The 17,318-nt window shown below is 43.4% G+C and overlaps 1 protein-coding gene across 4 annotated transcripts in view; it reads left to right on the top strand.

Moving 5' to 3' along the window:
- Positions 1-17,318, top strand: part of LOC124789524 (cytochrome P450 4d2-like) — a 168,232-nt gene that overhangs the window by 108,733 nt on the left and 42,181 nt on the right. For 3 of the 4 annotated variants that reach the window (XM_047256916.1, XM_047256913.1, XM_047256914.1), the window contains exons 4-5: positions 628-855; positions 8,356-8,586. In XM_047256916.1, the coding sequence (XP_047112872.1) occupies positions 628-855; positions 8,356-8,586 (459 nt within the window). The remainder of the gene's footprint in view (positions 1-627; positions 856-8,355; positions 8,587-17,318) is intronic. The other variant, XM_047256917.1, reaches the window with a different exon arrangement.

Genomic DNA, 17,318 nt, shown 5'->3' with positions numbered 1-17,318 from the left:
ATGGAAGCCTGGATAATCGCCACATGAGAGATCTGTAGGAAGAGATCAGTGAGGTTTTGTAAGGTAATGACACCGATGTGGAGCCATGCTGACTACAGTGCCGTGGCTAGCACCGCTAGGTTTCATGGTTGAGGATCTATGGTGCGAACAGTCCGCGCAAGGTTGATCCACAGATTTAAATCCGAGGAATTTGGTGGCCAGAGTAGTACGGTAAGCTTGGAGTTCTTCGAATCACGAAAGAACACTGTGACATGTGTGACACTTTGCGCTGCACTGCTGGTAGATACCATGTGTGTGTGTGTGTGTGTGTGTGTGTGTGTGTGTGTGTGTGTGTGTATGTGTGTGTGATCGATTCCAGTGGGAAATAAACTAAAGAAAAAGCTAACAAGGGCAACCATCCTATCCGTAACAACAGTAAGACTATGGGTGAAAGCCAGACACTTAAGTAATGCAATAAAATGGTCGAATACTTGTAAGTTAGTGTAGAAACTAAGATTTAAAGAGCTTTTCAGATATCAGGTGCTTCATTCATTTGATTCAAGAAAGTAAACTGGCAAAAAAATAATAATGAGGAAAATAACACATTTGCTATTGTACTACAATTAAAGCAGTCTAATTATTTTGCAGGTTTTGAACGGCTACATGGAGGCATTCAATGAAGGTGCACGTTTCCTGTGTTCGCAACTAGAAGAGGCAAAGGGTGTTGCAATAGACATAAGCAAGATGCTTCACCATACGTCTTTCCATGTTCTCGCACTCTCTCTTTTTGGTATCAGTGTCGACGAACTAGAACCTGATAGAAGAAAACAAGCTGAATTCGTTACCGTTTCCCTCGCCGCCCTCGAACTAATTCAGGTAAATAAATTAACAGTTTGTCTGTTTGTGTATATCCTTGAGGAACTTTTTAACGTCGGAGCAATTTGAGTGAAACTTGTTACACACATCACTTATTATTTGACAGAAAGTCTGAGCAGTATTCATATCAATCTTTGTAATGCTGTCGAACTAATCAAGAAACTTGCCGTTTGTTCTTCTCTACATAAGCATCCTCCAGTTCAACTGTTTCTTTTCCAGCGATGGACGTCTTCCAGAGGCCTTGGGTTGTATAAGGCTGCATTTTCGCTGCCTAGGAAATGTTCCACTTCGAAAATCACACCGTCGTCATTCTGCAAATCATATATCTGCCACGAAAGAGGAATAAGCCACTGGGTACAATGTCAGGAGAATACTAGGTGTGAGGCAAAATTCGATAACCTAAAAAAGCAGCATTTGCGACTTATTCCCGTTCAGAACCTGCTGGGGTGGTATCGTGGAGCATGACATCCCATTTGGAAGGCTCCCGTAACGTTTCGTCTTGACCGCCACCCGTAACCGGAAGTTCTGATAGTATGCTCCTGCAAAGGTATACCCCATACGAGAATAATTCGTTAGCACCACATCATAGCAATGTCAGAAAACAATGGTCCTGTTTTCGCCTTAGTTTTCATCTATTACTGACTACTGTCTCATGCAATGGGACATAGGTGTCGTAGACACGTCTACACAGCCCCATTCTGTTTCCAGTTTTGGCAAGGAAAGACAGATTTCTTTCCTGTTAAGTTCCTTCTAGTACAGCAGTGGACAAATATATGGAAGCACCTAAAACACATTATCATGCCTAATAGAGCGTAGGAAAGGCGGTGGCTTCCAGTCGACTCGGTATAGATATATGCAGATCTCGCATGGTTTTCAAGGGAACCTTATATCATTCATCCTGCAAAATAGTGGCAGGTTCGGATAACTATCATGAAGGTGGACAGCGGTCACCCACCATTCTCCCCAAGGTAGACCACAAAGGCTCAATAATACTGAGGTTTGTGGGCAGTGGTGTCAATGACAGATGTGATAATTTATTATTGTGCTCACAGGACCAGACCTCGACGATACAATCTGTATGAACAGGGGCTCTTGCCATCTTCAAACACAGCATCACCATTACTAAATGAGCGTTGTACCACGGATGGCCTGATCAGCCAAAACGTTCAAAAATCCTAGGCAGTAATTCGACCTTTCAGGATAGCAATGGGACTCATGGAATATCATGACATGGCTGCACAAATAGTCACTTAATCTCTGCCATGTTTCGCTTTCGAGACGTTAACTAAGAAACTGTGTGAAATAACACTCATCCGACCAAGCGGCTTTCTTTCATTGCTCCATAGTCCATGTTTTATGTCTTCTCTCCTACGTTTTCCTGTTTCGTACATTTGCACTACTAATGACTCCTTTGTAATTCCAGCTCGCCTTGGAATTCCCTGCCAAGGTGCTCGATTCATGTTGTATGGGTGCTGACAGTTTAACGAATGCGACATTGTGTTCTGCAGTGAATTTTGCAGCTGTTGTCTTCTTATTTTTCGTCAGACACTTGCACCCGACGTCTTCAGTATTCTAATCTCCGTCTTCCCCTACATCTTTTACCCTCTGCAGCGCCCTCTAGTACCATGGAAATTGTTCCCCGGTGACGCAACACACATCTTATCATCCTGCCCCTTCTTCTTGTCAGCATTTTCCATGTTTTCCTTTCCTTCCCGGTTCTGCAGGCAAATTGTTGACTGTTTATCTTATTAATCCTCCTAGTTTTCAACATTCTTCTGTAGAACCGCATCCCAAACGTTTCGACTGTCTGCAGTTCCTGTTTTCCCACTATCCACGATCACTACCGTACAATTACGTGATCCAAACGCATATTCTGAGAAAGTTTTTCCTCAAATTAAGGCCTGTGTTTGATACTAGTTAACTTCTGCTGGCCAGTAATGCCCACTTTGTCTGTGCTAATCTGCTATTTATGCCCTCCTTAATTGGTCCATTGTGAGTTCGTTTGCTTCCAAGTCAGTAGATCTTTTAAACTTTTCCTAGTTAGTAGATCTTTTTAACTTGGTCTGCTTCGTGATCATCAATATTGTTATTAAGTTTCTCACTATTCGCATTAAATCTACACCTGGTTAGTTTCGTTTGTTGCCGTTCACTCTCAATCCACATTCTGTATTCTTTAGACTGTCCGCCTCGTTAGCTGAGTGGTCAGCGCGGCCGAATGCTTTGCAAAGGGGCCCGGGCTCAATTACCGGCTGGGTCGGGGATTTTCTCTGCTCAAGGACTGGATGTTGTCTTCATCATCATCATATCATCCCCATTGACGCGCAAGTCGCCGAAGAGGCGTCAGCTCAACAGACTTGCACTAGGCGACCTGTCTACCCGACGGGAGGCCCTAGCCACACGGCATTTCATTTCATTCATTAGACTGTTTACCATTTAACAGATACTACAATTTGTCTTCACTTTCACTGACGACAGCAATGACATAAACGTATTTTATCACTGATATCCTTTTACGCTGAATTTTAATCACACTCTTAAACTTTTCTTTTTTATTATTCCCGAAGAATCAAAGTTGACAAAATAGCTAGTAATTCTATTTATTACTGTTACTGGTTTCGAAAGATCTAAGCTGTTATCATCGGGTCTTTCTTTTATTTTCCTCAATGCATCTTCAATCTATAGATTGAACGGTACGAGTGAAAGACTGCAACCCTGTCTTGCACCATTTCACTCCGAGTTCATTTTTCTTGCTCCTCAAGTCTTATTGTTACCTCTTCGTTTTTGTACTTACACCTCTTTCCCTATACCTTACTTCTATTTTTCTCTGAATGTCAAACATACGGCATCATTTCGAAATGTCGAACCCTTTTTAACAGTCAACAAATACTATGAGTTGGTCTTGACTTTTCTCTTTCAGTATTACTTCGGTTATCAAGCGCAGCGTCAGAACAGATTCTGTGTTGCCTTTACCCTGTCTAAAGCCAAACTGATAGTCACCTAATAGATACTATGTTTTGTTTTCCATTCTTCTGTATCTTATTCTTCTCAACAGCTAGAATGAATGCCTGTTAAGCTGCAATTGTGTGGGTGCTATTTCTCCCTAAGTCTGACGGTATGTCGCTAGTCATATAGATCTCACACACCGACTTGAGTAGTCGTTTTGGTACCACATCCCATAATGGTTTTAAAAGTTCGGGTGTTATGTTTCCAATCCCATCTGCCTTATTTAATCTCAAGTCAATCAAAGGCATTTAAAATATGACTCAAATACTGGCCCTCTTATGTCTTCTATGTCGACTATAATTTATTCTTCTATCGCGTCAACAGACTATACTTCACCGAGGCATTCAGTGTCCTCTTTCCACATAAGCCCTCTGTCCTCTGTGTTTAACACTGGATTTCCCATTGCACTCAATTTTTTTTCCATCCTTGCTTTTAATTTCAGCGAAGGTTGTTTTGAGTTTTTTCTATATGCTGATTCAATCCTCCCGACGTTCATTCCTGCAGTCATTTCGCCTTGGCTGCCTTGCACTTCCTATTTATTTCATTCCTAAGAGTTTTATTCCCAAAGAAAGCAGGTGTTGACACATGTGAAAATTACCGAACAATCAGTTTAATAAGTCACAGCTGCAAAAAACTAACGCGAATTCTTTATAGACGAATGGAAAAACTGGTAGAAGTCGACCTCGGGGAAGATCAGTTTGGATTCCGTAGAAATGTTGGAACACGTGAGGCAATACTGACCTTACACGTTATCTTAGAACAAAGATTAAGGAAAGGCAAACCTACGTTTCTAGCATTTGTAGACTTAGAGAAAGCTTTTGACAATGTTGACTGGAATACTCTCTTTCAAATTCTTAAGGTGGCAGGGGTAAAATACAGGGAGCGAAAGGCTATTTACAATTTGTACAGAAACCAGATGGCAATTATAAGAGTCGAGGGGCATGAAAGGGAAGCAGTGGTTGGGAAGGGAGTAAGACAGGGTTGTAGCCTCTCTCCGATGTTATTCAATCTGTATATTGAGCAAGCAGTAAAGGAAACAAAAGAAAAATTTGGAGTAGGTATTAAAATCCAGAGAGAAGAAATAAAAACTTTCAGGTTCGCCGATGACATTGTAATTCTGTCAGAGACAGCAATGGACTTGGAAGAGCGGTTGAATGGAATGGACAGTGTCTTGAAAGGAGGATATAAGATCAACATCAACAAAAGCAAAACGAGGATAATGGAATGTAGTCTAATTAAGTCGGGTGATGCTGAGGGAATTAGATTAGGAAATGAGACACTTAAAGTAGTAAAGGAGTTTTGCTATTTGGGGAGCAAAATAAGTGATGTTGGTCGAAGTAGAGAGGATATAAAATGTAGACTGGCAACGGCAAGGAAAGCGTTTCTGAAGAAGAGAAATTTGTTAACATCGAGTATAGATTTAAGTGTCAGGAAGTCGTTTCTGAAAGTATTTGTATGGAGTGTAGCCATGTATGGAAGTGAAACATGGACAATAAATAGTTTGGACAAGAAGAGAATAGAAGCTTTCGAAATGCGGTGCTACAGAAGAATGTTGAAGATTAGGTGGGTAGATCACATAACTAATGAGGACGTGTTGAATAGGATTGGGGAGAAAAGACGTTTGTGGCACAACTTGACTAGAAGAAGGGATCGGTTGGTAGGACATGTCCTGAGGCACCAAGGGATCACAAATTTAGCACTGGAGGGCAGCATAGAGGGTAGAAATCGTAGAGGGAGACCAAGAGATGAATACACTAAGCAGATTCAGAAGGATGTAGGTTGCAGTAGGTACTGGGAGATGAAGGAGCTTGCACAGGATAGATTAGCATGGAGAGCTGCATCAAACCAGTCTCAGGACTGAAGACCACAACAACAACAACAAGGGTTTTATTTTGTCGTATTACTGCCTTTTCCTGAATGTTTTTGTACTACCTTGTTTCTTCGATTAATGGAAGTATTTCTTCTATTACCCAGTGTTTCTCTATAGTTATCTTAGATGTGCCTATAGCTGTCCAACATCTGTGATTACCCTTTTTGCAGATATCTTCTTCTTTTCAACTGAATTCCCTAATTTGGTAATCCTTATCACATTATCCACATCCCCAGCTATCGTAACGTGTCTCGTCATTTCTCAGTTCCACAGTATTCCACTTCCGTCCACACTGATTCTGCCGGAATATTCTCTTTGACTCCAGTGTACACTTTATCGTTAATAGATCGTAATATGAGTCTACATCTTCACCTTGGTACGCATTACAATCCGATAACTGATGTCAGAATCTCTGTCTGATTAAGATGTAATCCAGCTGGGTCTTCCGATACTTCCCTGCCGTTTCCCTTCCTCCTCCTCTTGTGATTTCTGAATGAGATGTTCACTATTACAAGGTGAAATGTATTGCCATTCTTCGGTCTCATTCTAAATGCCAAGCCAAAATTCTCCCATAAGTTTGCTTCTGTTGCTTCCTTTATAATCATGTTCCTGTCCTCCGTAGTTATTAGATTTTCACCTCCCTCACATACTGAATTACGTATTCAGTATCCTTAGACACATTCTCTGATGGAAACAACCCTATCACAAATAATACTACTCCCGTTATCCCATTTACTGCTGCTATTGAGATTACTCCATATTCCTCTGACCAGAAATTCTTATCTTCTTTCCATTTCACTTCACTTACCCCCACTATATCTAGATTGAGCCTTTGTATATAACTTTTCAGATTTTCTAGCTTTCTTGTTACGTTCAGACTTCCAGCATACCATGCTCCGACTCGTTGAATGTTACCACGACGTTAGTTATTCCATCTTTTCCTCATGGGCACATCCCATTTGGCACTCCTCGATAAAAGAGCCGAACTGGGATCTAAATTCGGAATCCCTTGCCAATGGTGAGATCTTGATGTCATTTTTTCAGTTACAGTCCACATGTTCTGTGGATAGAAATTACCTGTATTTAATGAAGTGGTTTCCATTGCCTTCTGCACCCTCAAGCCGTTAATCATCATCGATTCTTCCACCTTTTAGGGGCACCATACCACCACCAATAATGTTCCCACGTTCGACTTCTCTTGGTTGTGACATAATCCACTCACAACTACATGAATACTGTCTGAGCACGACTGAAACAGTCAACACGTCGAGAAAATTGCACGGGTGGCGTTCGTGCTCAATAAAACAGCGGCAAATGCAGGCTTGGCTAGCATCTGCATTTACATTCAAAGATGTATTTCTCGCTGTGGTTTCATTTTGTCCAACGCTGTACCTCATCATTTCGTAGACAGTGCAACAATTTGATATTTAACATTCCTAAATATGTTACGTCTTCAGATTTTTCGTGGTCGATATTTAACTGTTATAACACGCCATGCCCTCGATGTACAACGTCAAAAGCTTCCGATTAGTTTTCATTTGTAGATCTGAAATAAGTAGACATACTTCCATGAAAAGGGTTTCCTTCACTTGTAATCTGTTTCTGTTATTATTCATATTTCCGCTATCTTGTGCGAGTTTATTTCTTAAGTAGAAAGATATCTCCACCTTCCGCAACTTTCAATTTTATACCTTTTTAATCTCTTCCATTTTATTCTTGATGAGTTTCTCCTTTCTGCGTTTGCTGTCAGAAAAATGATTGACTGTACTAAAACTGCCATGTAAATCTTCGCGTATGTGAGGGTAGCTAAGTGATCTTTCTACCTGACACAGTTCTCCTCTATGTTTGCCAAGTGAAGCCATATCTATTCCTTAAAAAAGCTTCTCGTTACACTCAACCATTAGGGTACATAACAACAGATTATAAATATGCTTCTGAATGAGTTGTGGTTTATCATACATGGAGTGAATCTACTAGTATGTCGGCGATTACACTCTAAACAGATCACCAAAACTAGTTTGATAGCAAGCATTTACTTACAACATAAATTAAAGCATTTAGCTGCCAAACAACACCTTAGACCGGATGACATGACTTTGTAGACTCAGTAATTAAATTCCAGGCTTACTAGATACCAGAGTTGCTTGATTCGATACGCAAGACTGACAATAACTTCCTATTGTATCACTAACCTAACGAAAATAAAACATGCATTGATTATAACATTATTACTGAAGGAAGAATTGACAAAAATACCTCACACTGTTTTAGTGTTACAAGATTTTTCGCATAAGGGTGGCGCTGAAGAAACATTCCATATAAAATAATTTACTTAAAAATTTAATGTGTTACCTTAATGTCCGCTTTTCACTTAATATGGTAATTTTCAGTCTAATGAATTGCATAAATAATTATTGAACATCAGGTTAATCTGTGGAGTCTTATCAACAAGTGTGCAAGGAATTAAATGAAAACTTTGAATTTTATATCTAGGTTTAATCAGGTTTACCTTGCTACAAAGTTTTCTCCAAAGTCTCCATGTAACAAACCCATTGTGTGGAAGATAGATATGTAGTGTTCCTAATTTAAATGACTTGTCTCCAAGTTTGTCGTGTTTATTCTAACAGAAGCGGTTTTACCAGCCATGGTTGCAAATTGACTGGATAATCTCACTAACACCTGACGGGGAAGCATTAAAAGAACAGATGACGGTGTTAAACGGCATAGTGAAGAAGGGAATTGCGCTTTTAAGGGAGAAAAAATTGAAAGCTTTACCGAAAAAGAGGAAAACCTTTCTGGATGTAATGATAGATGATCGTGGAAATTTCCTTCTCTCCGAAAACGAAGTCTTTGACGAGGTAAGTACTTTAAATCATTTATTCACCTTGAACGTGACTACAGTTCTCATTCTGTCGAAGATACCAATTGAAGACACAAAGTACAAGAGCTAGAAGTTTCTAAAGGAATCACAGGACGAAGCCATTGTGACGTATGTGGTGTTACGCACGGTTATGCATAAACTGACAGATCAGAGATTGCTGACTTTTTCTTTTTGACACGCACCACAGTAAACTTAATTAAGAAACAAATCTTATGATTTTTGATTGTCAAGCTATTCTAGACGTACCGAAAACAAGTAATTACCTTTATGTACCGAAGGAGTCTCACAGAACGCGCCGCGCGGGATGGCAGCGATGTATGAGGCCCCACGTCACGGATTGCATGTCCCCTCTCGCCGGAGGTTCAAGTCCTTCCTCAGGCATGGGTGTGGTGTTGTTCTTAACATAAGTCAGTTTATGTAGTGTGTTAGTCTAGGGTCCAATGAACTCAGCAGTTTGGTCCCTTAGCAATTCACACACATCTGAACATTTTCGAAGTCCAGTAATAAGGAAGCGCTTGTACAAAATTGGTTACGCTTCAGGCAGCTTCAAGTAACGTGCATTAGATAGGTCATTTCAGATAGTTTCTGTTCCCTGTTGCTAATTTTCACCGGCCCGAGTGGCCGAGCGGTTCTAGGCGCTTGAGTCTGGAACCGCGCGACCGCTACGGTCGCCTCGGGCATGGATGTGTGTGATGTCCTTAGGTTAGTTAGGTTTAACTAGTTCTACGTTCTAGGGGACTGATGACCTCAACTGTTAAGTCCCATAGTGCTCAGAGCCATTTTTGCTAATTTTCGTTCAACTCTCAGGCGACATTGTTGTTCTGATGGGGCTATAGCTGTGGATTTAAAAACTGCATAAGTAGTTTAATTTGTACTCCTGGCGGTAGCACTTCTTGTGACGTCGATGAAGTCTGATTTGTACTCTGCAGTGGAGATGGGTCTAAGTACTGTGGTGGTCTCTGCATTGACGCAAATGCTGGTGAAAATACTTGCGTTCATAAAGGTCCTGCTTGTACGTAATGGTTTGTTGGATCGTTTTTGTTACTGGCTGAGAAAATCCTGGTGTTCATTTGGTGTAAATGTTAACACTTACTGCCACCACTCGGGTCGGGAGATCAGTGGTCGTTGAGATTGCACAGGTGAGGCGTTAATCTCACAGTATGTCGCAGGCCGAGCTCCGACAGCTTGTGAGTGTTTCATCCTTACGCCTGGAGGCACCAGAGGAGAAGCGGTTTCTGAAATAGCATTTTGTTAACGTGTTTGCCACAGTGAGTACTCTCCTTCTGGTGCTCAGAAAACAGGTCAGGCTTTTCGTTCCGGTGTCGCCGAGAAATGCTGGACACTGGACCCAAACAGTCAGCATACTGTTACACCAGATCAGACAATCTGCTTGACAGCGAAGCAGCGCGAGAGCGCAATCGGGACCCGTGTAGCAGCCCGCGGAAGAGCTGCTATGAACTCGTAAGGCCTCGGCGCACTCAAAGAGGAACGCGCGCTTACACCTACACCCACAGCATCTTGCGGATGGCGGTCCTCGTGAAGATGGAAGCTCAGGGCTGCCTCAGCACTCACAGCGTACAGCCAGGAAGACGTTACATGTTAAACCTCGGAGTTGGCACTCAGGCGCTCACGCAGATGGCCGCTTCCAGTCAGTCGGCCGGGTCACTCACCAAGAAGAAGGCCTATTAGGATTGCAACTTCTGTCGTTTACGGCTGCACCTATCAGGAGCTACGGCGTGGAGCGAAGTCCACCCACAAACTAAAGTCTTCAGACAGGTGGCAAAAGCACTTCTTGTTTTTTCAGCAGCTCTGGCTTGTAAAAACTGAAACTGTCGTTCTATGGGATTCGGTGATGCAGATGGAGTGAAGAGATATACTGAGGGCAAGATGTCACTATAACAATTTAGGTGGCCATTCGCTCTCTTTTAAACAGAGGTGTCTTCAGTCATGTCCGCACCGAAGGGTCTGAAGTACGGGCAGTTTGCCTTGCCTCTGCATTTGCCAAAAATACTAGCATGCCTAGGATTGGCGGAGTTCCTCTGATTTGGCTTCTTACTAATTCACACTGTGGAGTTTGCAGAACGACGTTCTGGGTGCCGTAGTGCTGCACGGTTTACGCTCCTTGCTAGAGCTCTGCCTGCTGCATAGCAATGAGATACGGTCGTTTTCATGGCTTTGCGATACTGGCACTCTTCGTGTGCTCTCGATTGCGGTTGTTACACAAGATCTGAACTGGACTTGTTCTTTTACCGTCTGTGTCGAGTAACAGCTTCTAAAACTTATTAGTGCACCCGGAAACAGGGTTCCTGTGATACAGCGCTGATGCTTATCGCAGTTCGGTAAGTAGTCATGAAGATTACGTTCATGGTCTTTACGAATGGGGACATACACATGGTATATCTAGCTCATAGTATCGGTCGATGACAGAAATGCACGCGAAGAAGGGACGCCATACGATGAACTCCAGCACTGAGTGCGTCTTTCAAAACTCAAACCTCCACTCACACTTGCAAAGTTTGCTAAAGCGACTAACGTCAGCCATGGAAATCCATCCCCTTGTTCAACTTTTTGTAGACTGGTGTTATTATTCGCTTGTGCCATGGCGCACTTCGGGAAATCAGGAAACGTTTATGAGATGGTGCTCAAACACTTCCGGTAACTTACCACTGACAGTTTCCCTTGCTTTTATTATTGTGGTCCTCATTCCGAAGATGGAGCTCTCTAAGCTTATCTATCTTGTGAAGCCTCCTGGTTTCTGCACATCTAGTGGAGTCGGAATCCATTTGAACCTACCACCTGTGTGCTGGTCGCCGACAGTTTCACCCCTCCCCCTCTCCTCCCCCCCCCCCCCCCCCCCCCACCTTCCGGCACCATGGTTCGCGGTTCATGTTTTATGATTCATGGTACACTTCTTCAGTTGCAGATTACCTCATGAATTTAAAAATTTAAAATGATGTCATAATCTGCTCATGAAAAAGTACTGTCTGATGTTAAAGATTTAACACAATAACGCAAGTTTTACACTTGGAACAGTGTGTATGTCTTGAGGCACTGTAAATCACCGTGCTCAGACACCCAGAATATATTCGTCCAGTATTTGAGAATATACATAATTTGAAACCTTTGCGAAACTTTTTCTCGCCGACCCCCTTCCCCACCCCTTCGACAAAATGATGAAACGAAAAAAAAAATTATTTCCTACACTTCCGCTGTCCATGCAGTAGAGGTACCGATCAGGCACGGCGATGTAATTTATTGTTTCTGTACTAATAACTCTATTCACAACACATCATGCAGACGATATCAACGCCCGCCACTGAATGTAACAGCAAATTTATGTAATTCGGTGACACATAGCTCCAAACATATGACGACAAAAACATTGAGCTGCGTAAAAAACCAGCTTTTGCTTGAAACGGAGCGCAGATTACCCAGACAAGCCTCATCCAGTGTTTGGCAACGAAAGCACTTCTTCATAACTTCCAACACACTTTAGACATGATTTCAGACCTTTTCTACACACTTAACATCAAATGTATAAAATGTTAACTTATTTGTAAATTATTCACAAGTTTGAAGCTGTTTGATACGTGAGATTTCACAAGTGAAGCAAGCGCTTTCGCGAGCTCTGCTTTGGAACCATAGACCAAGCATTAGATTAGAACAGTCTGGTTGCAGTTTGCACTTAATTTGGAGCAGATTTGTAGATAGTTAGTGCAAAGGTTTCATGGGAATTTTCAAATCTAAATTTTTCATCTTGCAAAATCACGCTTTTTTGACGTTCAATGAGTATTCTTTGTCTTGCTTTTCCTTGGGAGGACGACCGTCAAACTTCTTAACTCTTGGTGTCTGTGGTAACGTAAAAAGCGGGGATGTTGCTTGCAAAGGGTTTCTGTGTTTCAACCATCCACATATCAGATCGGATCTGTGAGATTTTTCCTATTTTTATCACAGGTTCCTTTGTGAGTGTTTGACAGTAAGCAGCAATTAGCCAACCTCATTGTATTTTCTGTTTGTGTCTATGTTAAGAATTTAGATCTCATTGTCCTGAGTTTAAAGAGTACCCATATGAATGTTCAATTCTGAATTATATGCGTTTTCTGAATGTACTGAAAACCGATTGCATCTTTTAGCCAGGAGCCAACCACATGGACTGATTACGAATTGTACTTATTGATTATATAAGATTGTCACATATATACTTGTGGAAAATTCCTTCCATTTAATCTACATCTACAATATTTCTCTGCAATTCACAATTAAATACCTGGCAGGGGGTTCATGGAACCATCTTTAAGCTAGTTCTCTACCGTTTTACTCTCGAACAGCGCAAGGGGAAAACGAACGCTTCATTCTTTCCGTGCGAGCTCTGATTTCTCTTATTTTATTATAATCATTTCTCTGTAAGTAGTTCGGTGCCTACATAATATTTTCACATTCTGAGGAGAAAGTAGGTGATTGAAATTTCATAAACAAGATGCTGCCGCAGCGGAAAGTGCATTTGTTACACTGCCACACCAATTCGTCTATCATATCCGTGGAACTCTTTCCTCTATAAAGCGCTAATACAAAACGAGTTGCCCTTCTTTGAATTTTTTCGATATCCTCCGTCAATCCTATGTGACGCGGATCGCACATCGCATAACTGTACTGCAGTCTCTTTAGTAAACCTGTTACATTTTCTAAGTCTTCTGTGAGTAGCAGTCTTAGGTTTGCTTTCCTCACAACATTTCTATGTGACCGTTCCAATTTAAATTATACGTAATTGTAATCTTTAAATATTTCGTTGAGTTTACAGCCTTTACGTCTGTGTGATTTATCGTGTAACTGAAATTTAGCGTATTCGTGTTACTTCCCATGTGGACGACTTCACAGTTTTCATGATTTGGAGTCAAGTGACATTTTTTGCACAACGCAGATATCTTGCCTATATCATTGGGAATTCGTTTTGATATGAAATGAAATGGTCGTATGGCACCGTTGGCCGGGATGTCCCATTCGGGTTCGGCCGCCAGTTGCAAGTCTTAAACCAGTCGGCGCCACATTGGGCGATTTGCGGCCGGTGACGAGGATGAAATGATGATGAGGACAACACAACATCTTGTCCCTGAGCGGAGAAATTCTCCGACCCAGCCGGGAATTGAACCCGGGCCCAGTGCATGAGAAGCAAGTACCTTACCACTTTTTTTTTTGTTTTGAATGAGGGGTTTTTATTTATTCATTTATTTATTTTATATGAAGGAAGGTAGGAGAAACAGAAACCTTTATTATTCACAAAATAAACATAATACGTCCTGACACATGATAACTGTCCGGGAAGGAACCTCGCTGCCGTCCTACCATGCAGCATGAAATAACAACAAAATCAAAGTGGGGCCACCTGCGGCACCCTAAAGAAAAGTATTTATGGATATGAAAAAAAAATTTGAAGTACATCCATTTGCTAACTGTTCAAGCCTGTGTTTTTCGTAGGTCGCATACTCGCATAGTGTTCTTAGTCGATCACATTACTTGGTCGGTTTCACAACGAAAGCACCGCCGCTCATCTTTGCGCCCCCGGCACACCCCAAGTATATGGCGGGTCCGCAAAAACCGTTACTAGGAAATTGGCATACCAATCCTTGTACTTTTGTAGCCGTAATAGTTTTGTGTGTTCATCTTGCAAGTATTGCCAGTAATCCAGGACGTTCAGTAAGTTCGTACGTGTGTCTCTATAGATGTAATGGACCGTCATACCTGTGATCCACGCCACTGCGTTCGCCTTATGACGCGGAAAATACGTTTCCTCTGGAAAAAAGACTATGTCAGAACAGACTGCTGTATAGATAGTGGGCCGCATGAACGCTATTATCTTTCTTGCGAGAGTCCAGACAGCCAATGCCTCGCCGCAGACCAGCCTTTGGTCGTCCGTATCCAGCACGCCGCATTGTTGACGCAAGGGCGAATCCGCCAAATGTATTGCGTACTTTTTATCATTTGTAGGGTATTTTCGGTTCACGACAATGTACCATGTTGATCTGACTGATGTAGGTAGGTGGGGGTGGTGGACCGTGCGCCACACCACGTGCCAATTAACAGCTGGATGTTTGCGTTCCACCCTATTCCGGGCGATCTGTCGAAGAAGCAGATGGTACACATCCTTCGATGTCGACTGTCGGGTCGTCGGTAAACGCTCTCGAACGTAACTGTGTTCCACGATGAACGTGCGCACATACGTCAAAGGGGGCGATATATGGCCGACACTGACTGGAGGAAGATGCGATGTTGGTACGAGTTCTTCGATGATCGTCCCCGTAAGAGAGTGATTCCTGTTGCGCCACCGTTTCAGCATAGTATTAATATACATGGCACTCGCCTTCTCGTACACTTTCACTAAACCAACGCCCCCCTCTCGCGCTGGGAGGGTAAGCGTGTTGTACAGTACCTTAAAGAGTTATCCCAGGCACACATAGTACCCAAAAGCCGCCTGAATCCTCAAAGCCATCGTGCGCGTCAAGGGGAGAAGGTGTGTCAGGTGGCACATCATGGGCGCGAGATAAAGGTTGACGGTAGCAATCGCTGCAGCATATCCATCGACCGTAGGGCGTTTAGTCGTACTGCCGTGCGGACTCTGAGTAACAGTCTTCGGTAGTTGTCCGCAGCCGTTCTCGTTGTCTCTTAATGAGAGGTGTTACCCAAACAGCGGACGGTTTCCACCGCAGGTAAGGGTCCTTCCGCTCCTGGTTCTAGTCCACGCCCCACATGCATGAATTGTGATTTTCGGTAGTTGACCACACTTCCAGCTGCCATCCCATAAGCCTGTAGCCAATCCAGTGCTATTTGAGTCTGCCTATCATTCCGTACGAGGAACACAATATCATCCGCGTATGCTTTGCATTTGAATGACAAATGCCGTAGGGAGATCCCGGTAAGACGGCGGCGAAGGCCTGCGAGGCACGGTTCTAAGGCGATCGCACAAAGGAGGATCGACGAGGGGCAACCCTGTCTCACTGATCTTAAGATCTTAAAATACTCAGTTCTCCCTCCGTTGACCACCATCGCTGATCTGGCGCCGTGCAACAGCCGCATCACAGCATTGGTCAATAATGGCGAGACACCCATCCTGTTCATCACCGCCGCGAGGTACACATGATCCACGCGATCAAAAGCATGATCGAAATCTACTGCAACCATCGCCCCCCGGAGGCGGCATGCAGCCGGGAGGGCGACGACGTCACGATAGTCTCCCAAGGCTGTGTGGATATTACTGATGCCGCCAAGACAAGTCTGATCGGCATGTATCCGATTCTCCAGCGACTTTTTGATACGACTTCCCAGGATGCGCATGGGGATCTTGTAGTCACTATTAAGGAGGGTCAAGGGGCGATAATCACAAGGCCGTTTGCCACCACGGGGCTTCGGTATCGGTATCATCAGCCCTTCCGTGAATTGAACGTGAACCGGTACTTCTTGCCGCAGAAGCTCATTAAACATACATAGCCACATCGGTGTCATAATGGTCACAAAGGCACGGTAAAATTCCAACGGGAATCCGTCTGGACCTGGGGACTTGTTGCAAGCACCTCATGTAATCGCTTCCTCCAGCTCTTCACACGTAATTTCAGATAACCCGTCCGCTTCCCCGTTCACACTCGTCGCGTCTGGGATCTCTTCCAGGACGTTCCCCAGCTCCCTCTGACCCTCCCCGTTTCTCGCATAGAATCTGCTAAAATGATCCGTGAACGCCTGTGCTATGCCCCTTTGTGTTGTAAAACGACGGCCATCGCCGAGATCGATCTCATGTATTAAATTCCTGCGTCTTCTTCGTCTTTCCTTTATCACATAATGCATCGAGGGAAAATCGTTGGGCAGGAAATCCTGCGACCTCGCGCGTATCATCGTACCTGCCATCCTCAGCGTCGCAAGTTGTACCAGCTTCGCCTTAACTCGGTGGACGGCCGTCTGGCGTTCTGGTGTAGGTCGCTGAGCTAACAGTTCCCGGAGAGCCGTAAAGTAAAACTCAGTGGTCGTGCGCTGCCATTGAGAAACCTCCTTCCCATAACCTATTAACGTCCTCCGTAAAGCTGGCTTCGCGCACTCGATCCACTACTGCAGGACAGAACCTAAAGAATTTCGTCGACGGAGGCAGCCATGCCACGCGTCCTCCACCATGCGTCGGCGTTCTGCATCTCGCAGGTGGGAAACGTTCATCTTCCAATTACCCCTCCGTCTCCACACCTGCTGTCTATCAAGGTTAACGGTACAAATATATGCCTCGTGGTTTGTAAACGCTGTCGGCCATATTTCTGCGTCCACCGTCGACATTGCTAACGCCCTTGAAATGTAGATCCGGTCCAAACGGCCCGCGGAGTGGCTAGTAAAAAATGTATATCCTGGTTGGTTGCGATACTTCAGGTCCCATGTATCGACTAATTCCATCCCGTTGATCAGCTCCCTAAGTTCTGGACTAGTTGTATAGTTAGGTTGTTGGTCCTTTCTGTCGAGCACACAATTAAAATCTCCGCCGAGTATGCAACCATCGTATCGTCCCTGGAACAATGGTGTAACCTCATGGGAGTAAAAATCTGCTCTGTCCCTTCTCTTATCCGAGCCTGACGGTGCGTATATGTTGATCAAACGTATTCCACCTATGGTCACGGCCGTACCACGGGCAGAAGGCAATTACTCTACTTCGACTGCAAGTATCCCTTCCTTTAATAGTATAGCTGT

Source organism: Schistocerca piceifrons, chromosome 3 (genome assembly GCF_021461385.2).
Source record: "Schistocerca piceifrons isolate TAMUIC-IGC-003096 chromosome 3, iqSchPice1.1, whole genome shotgun sequence".
Classification (NCBI taxonomy): domain Eukaryota; kingdom Metazoa; phylum Arthropoda; class Insecta; order Orthoptera; family Acrididae; genus Schistocerca; species Schistocerca piceifrons.
This window is presented reverse-complemented; position numbering and strand designations above follow the sequence as displayed.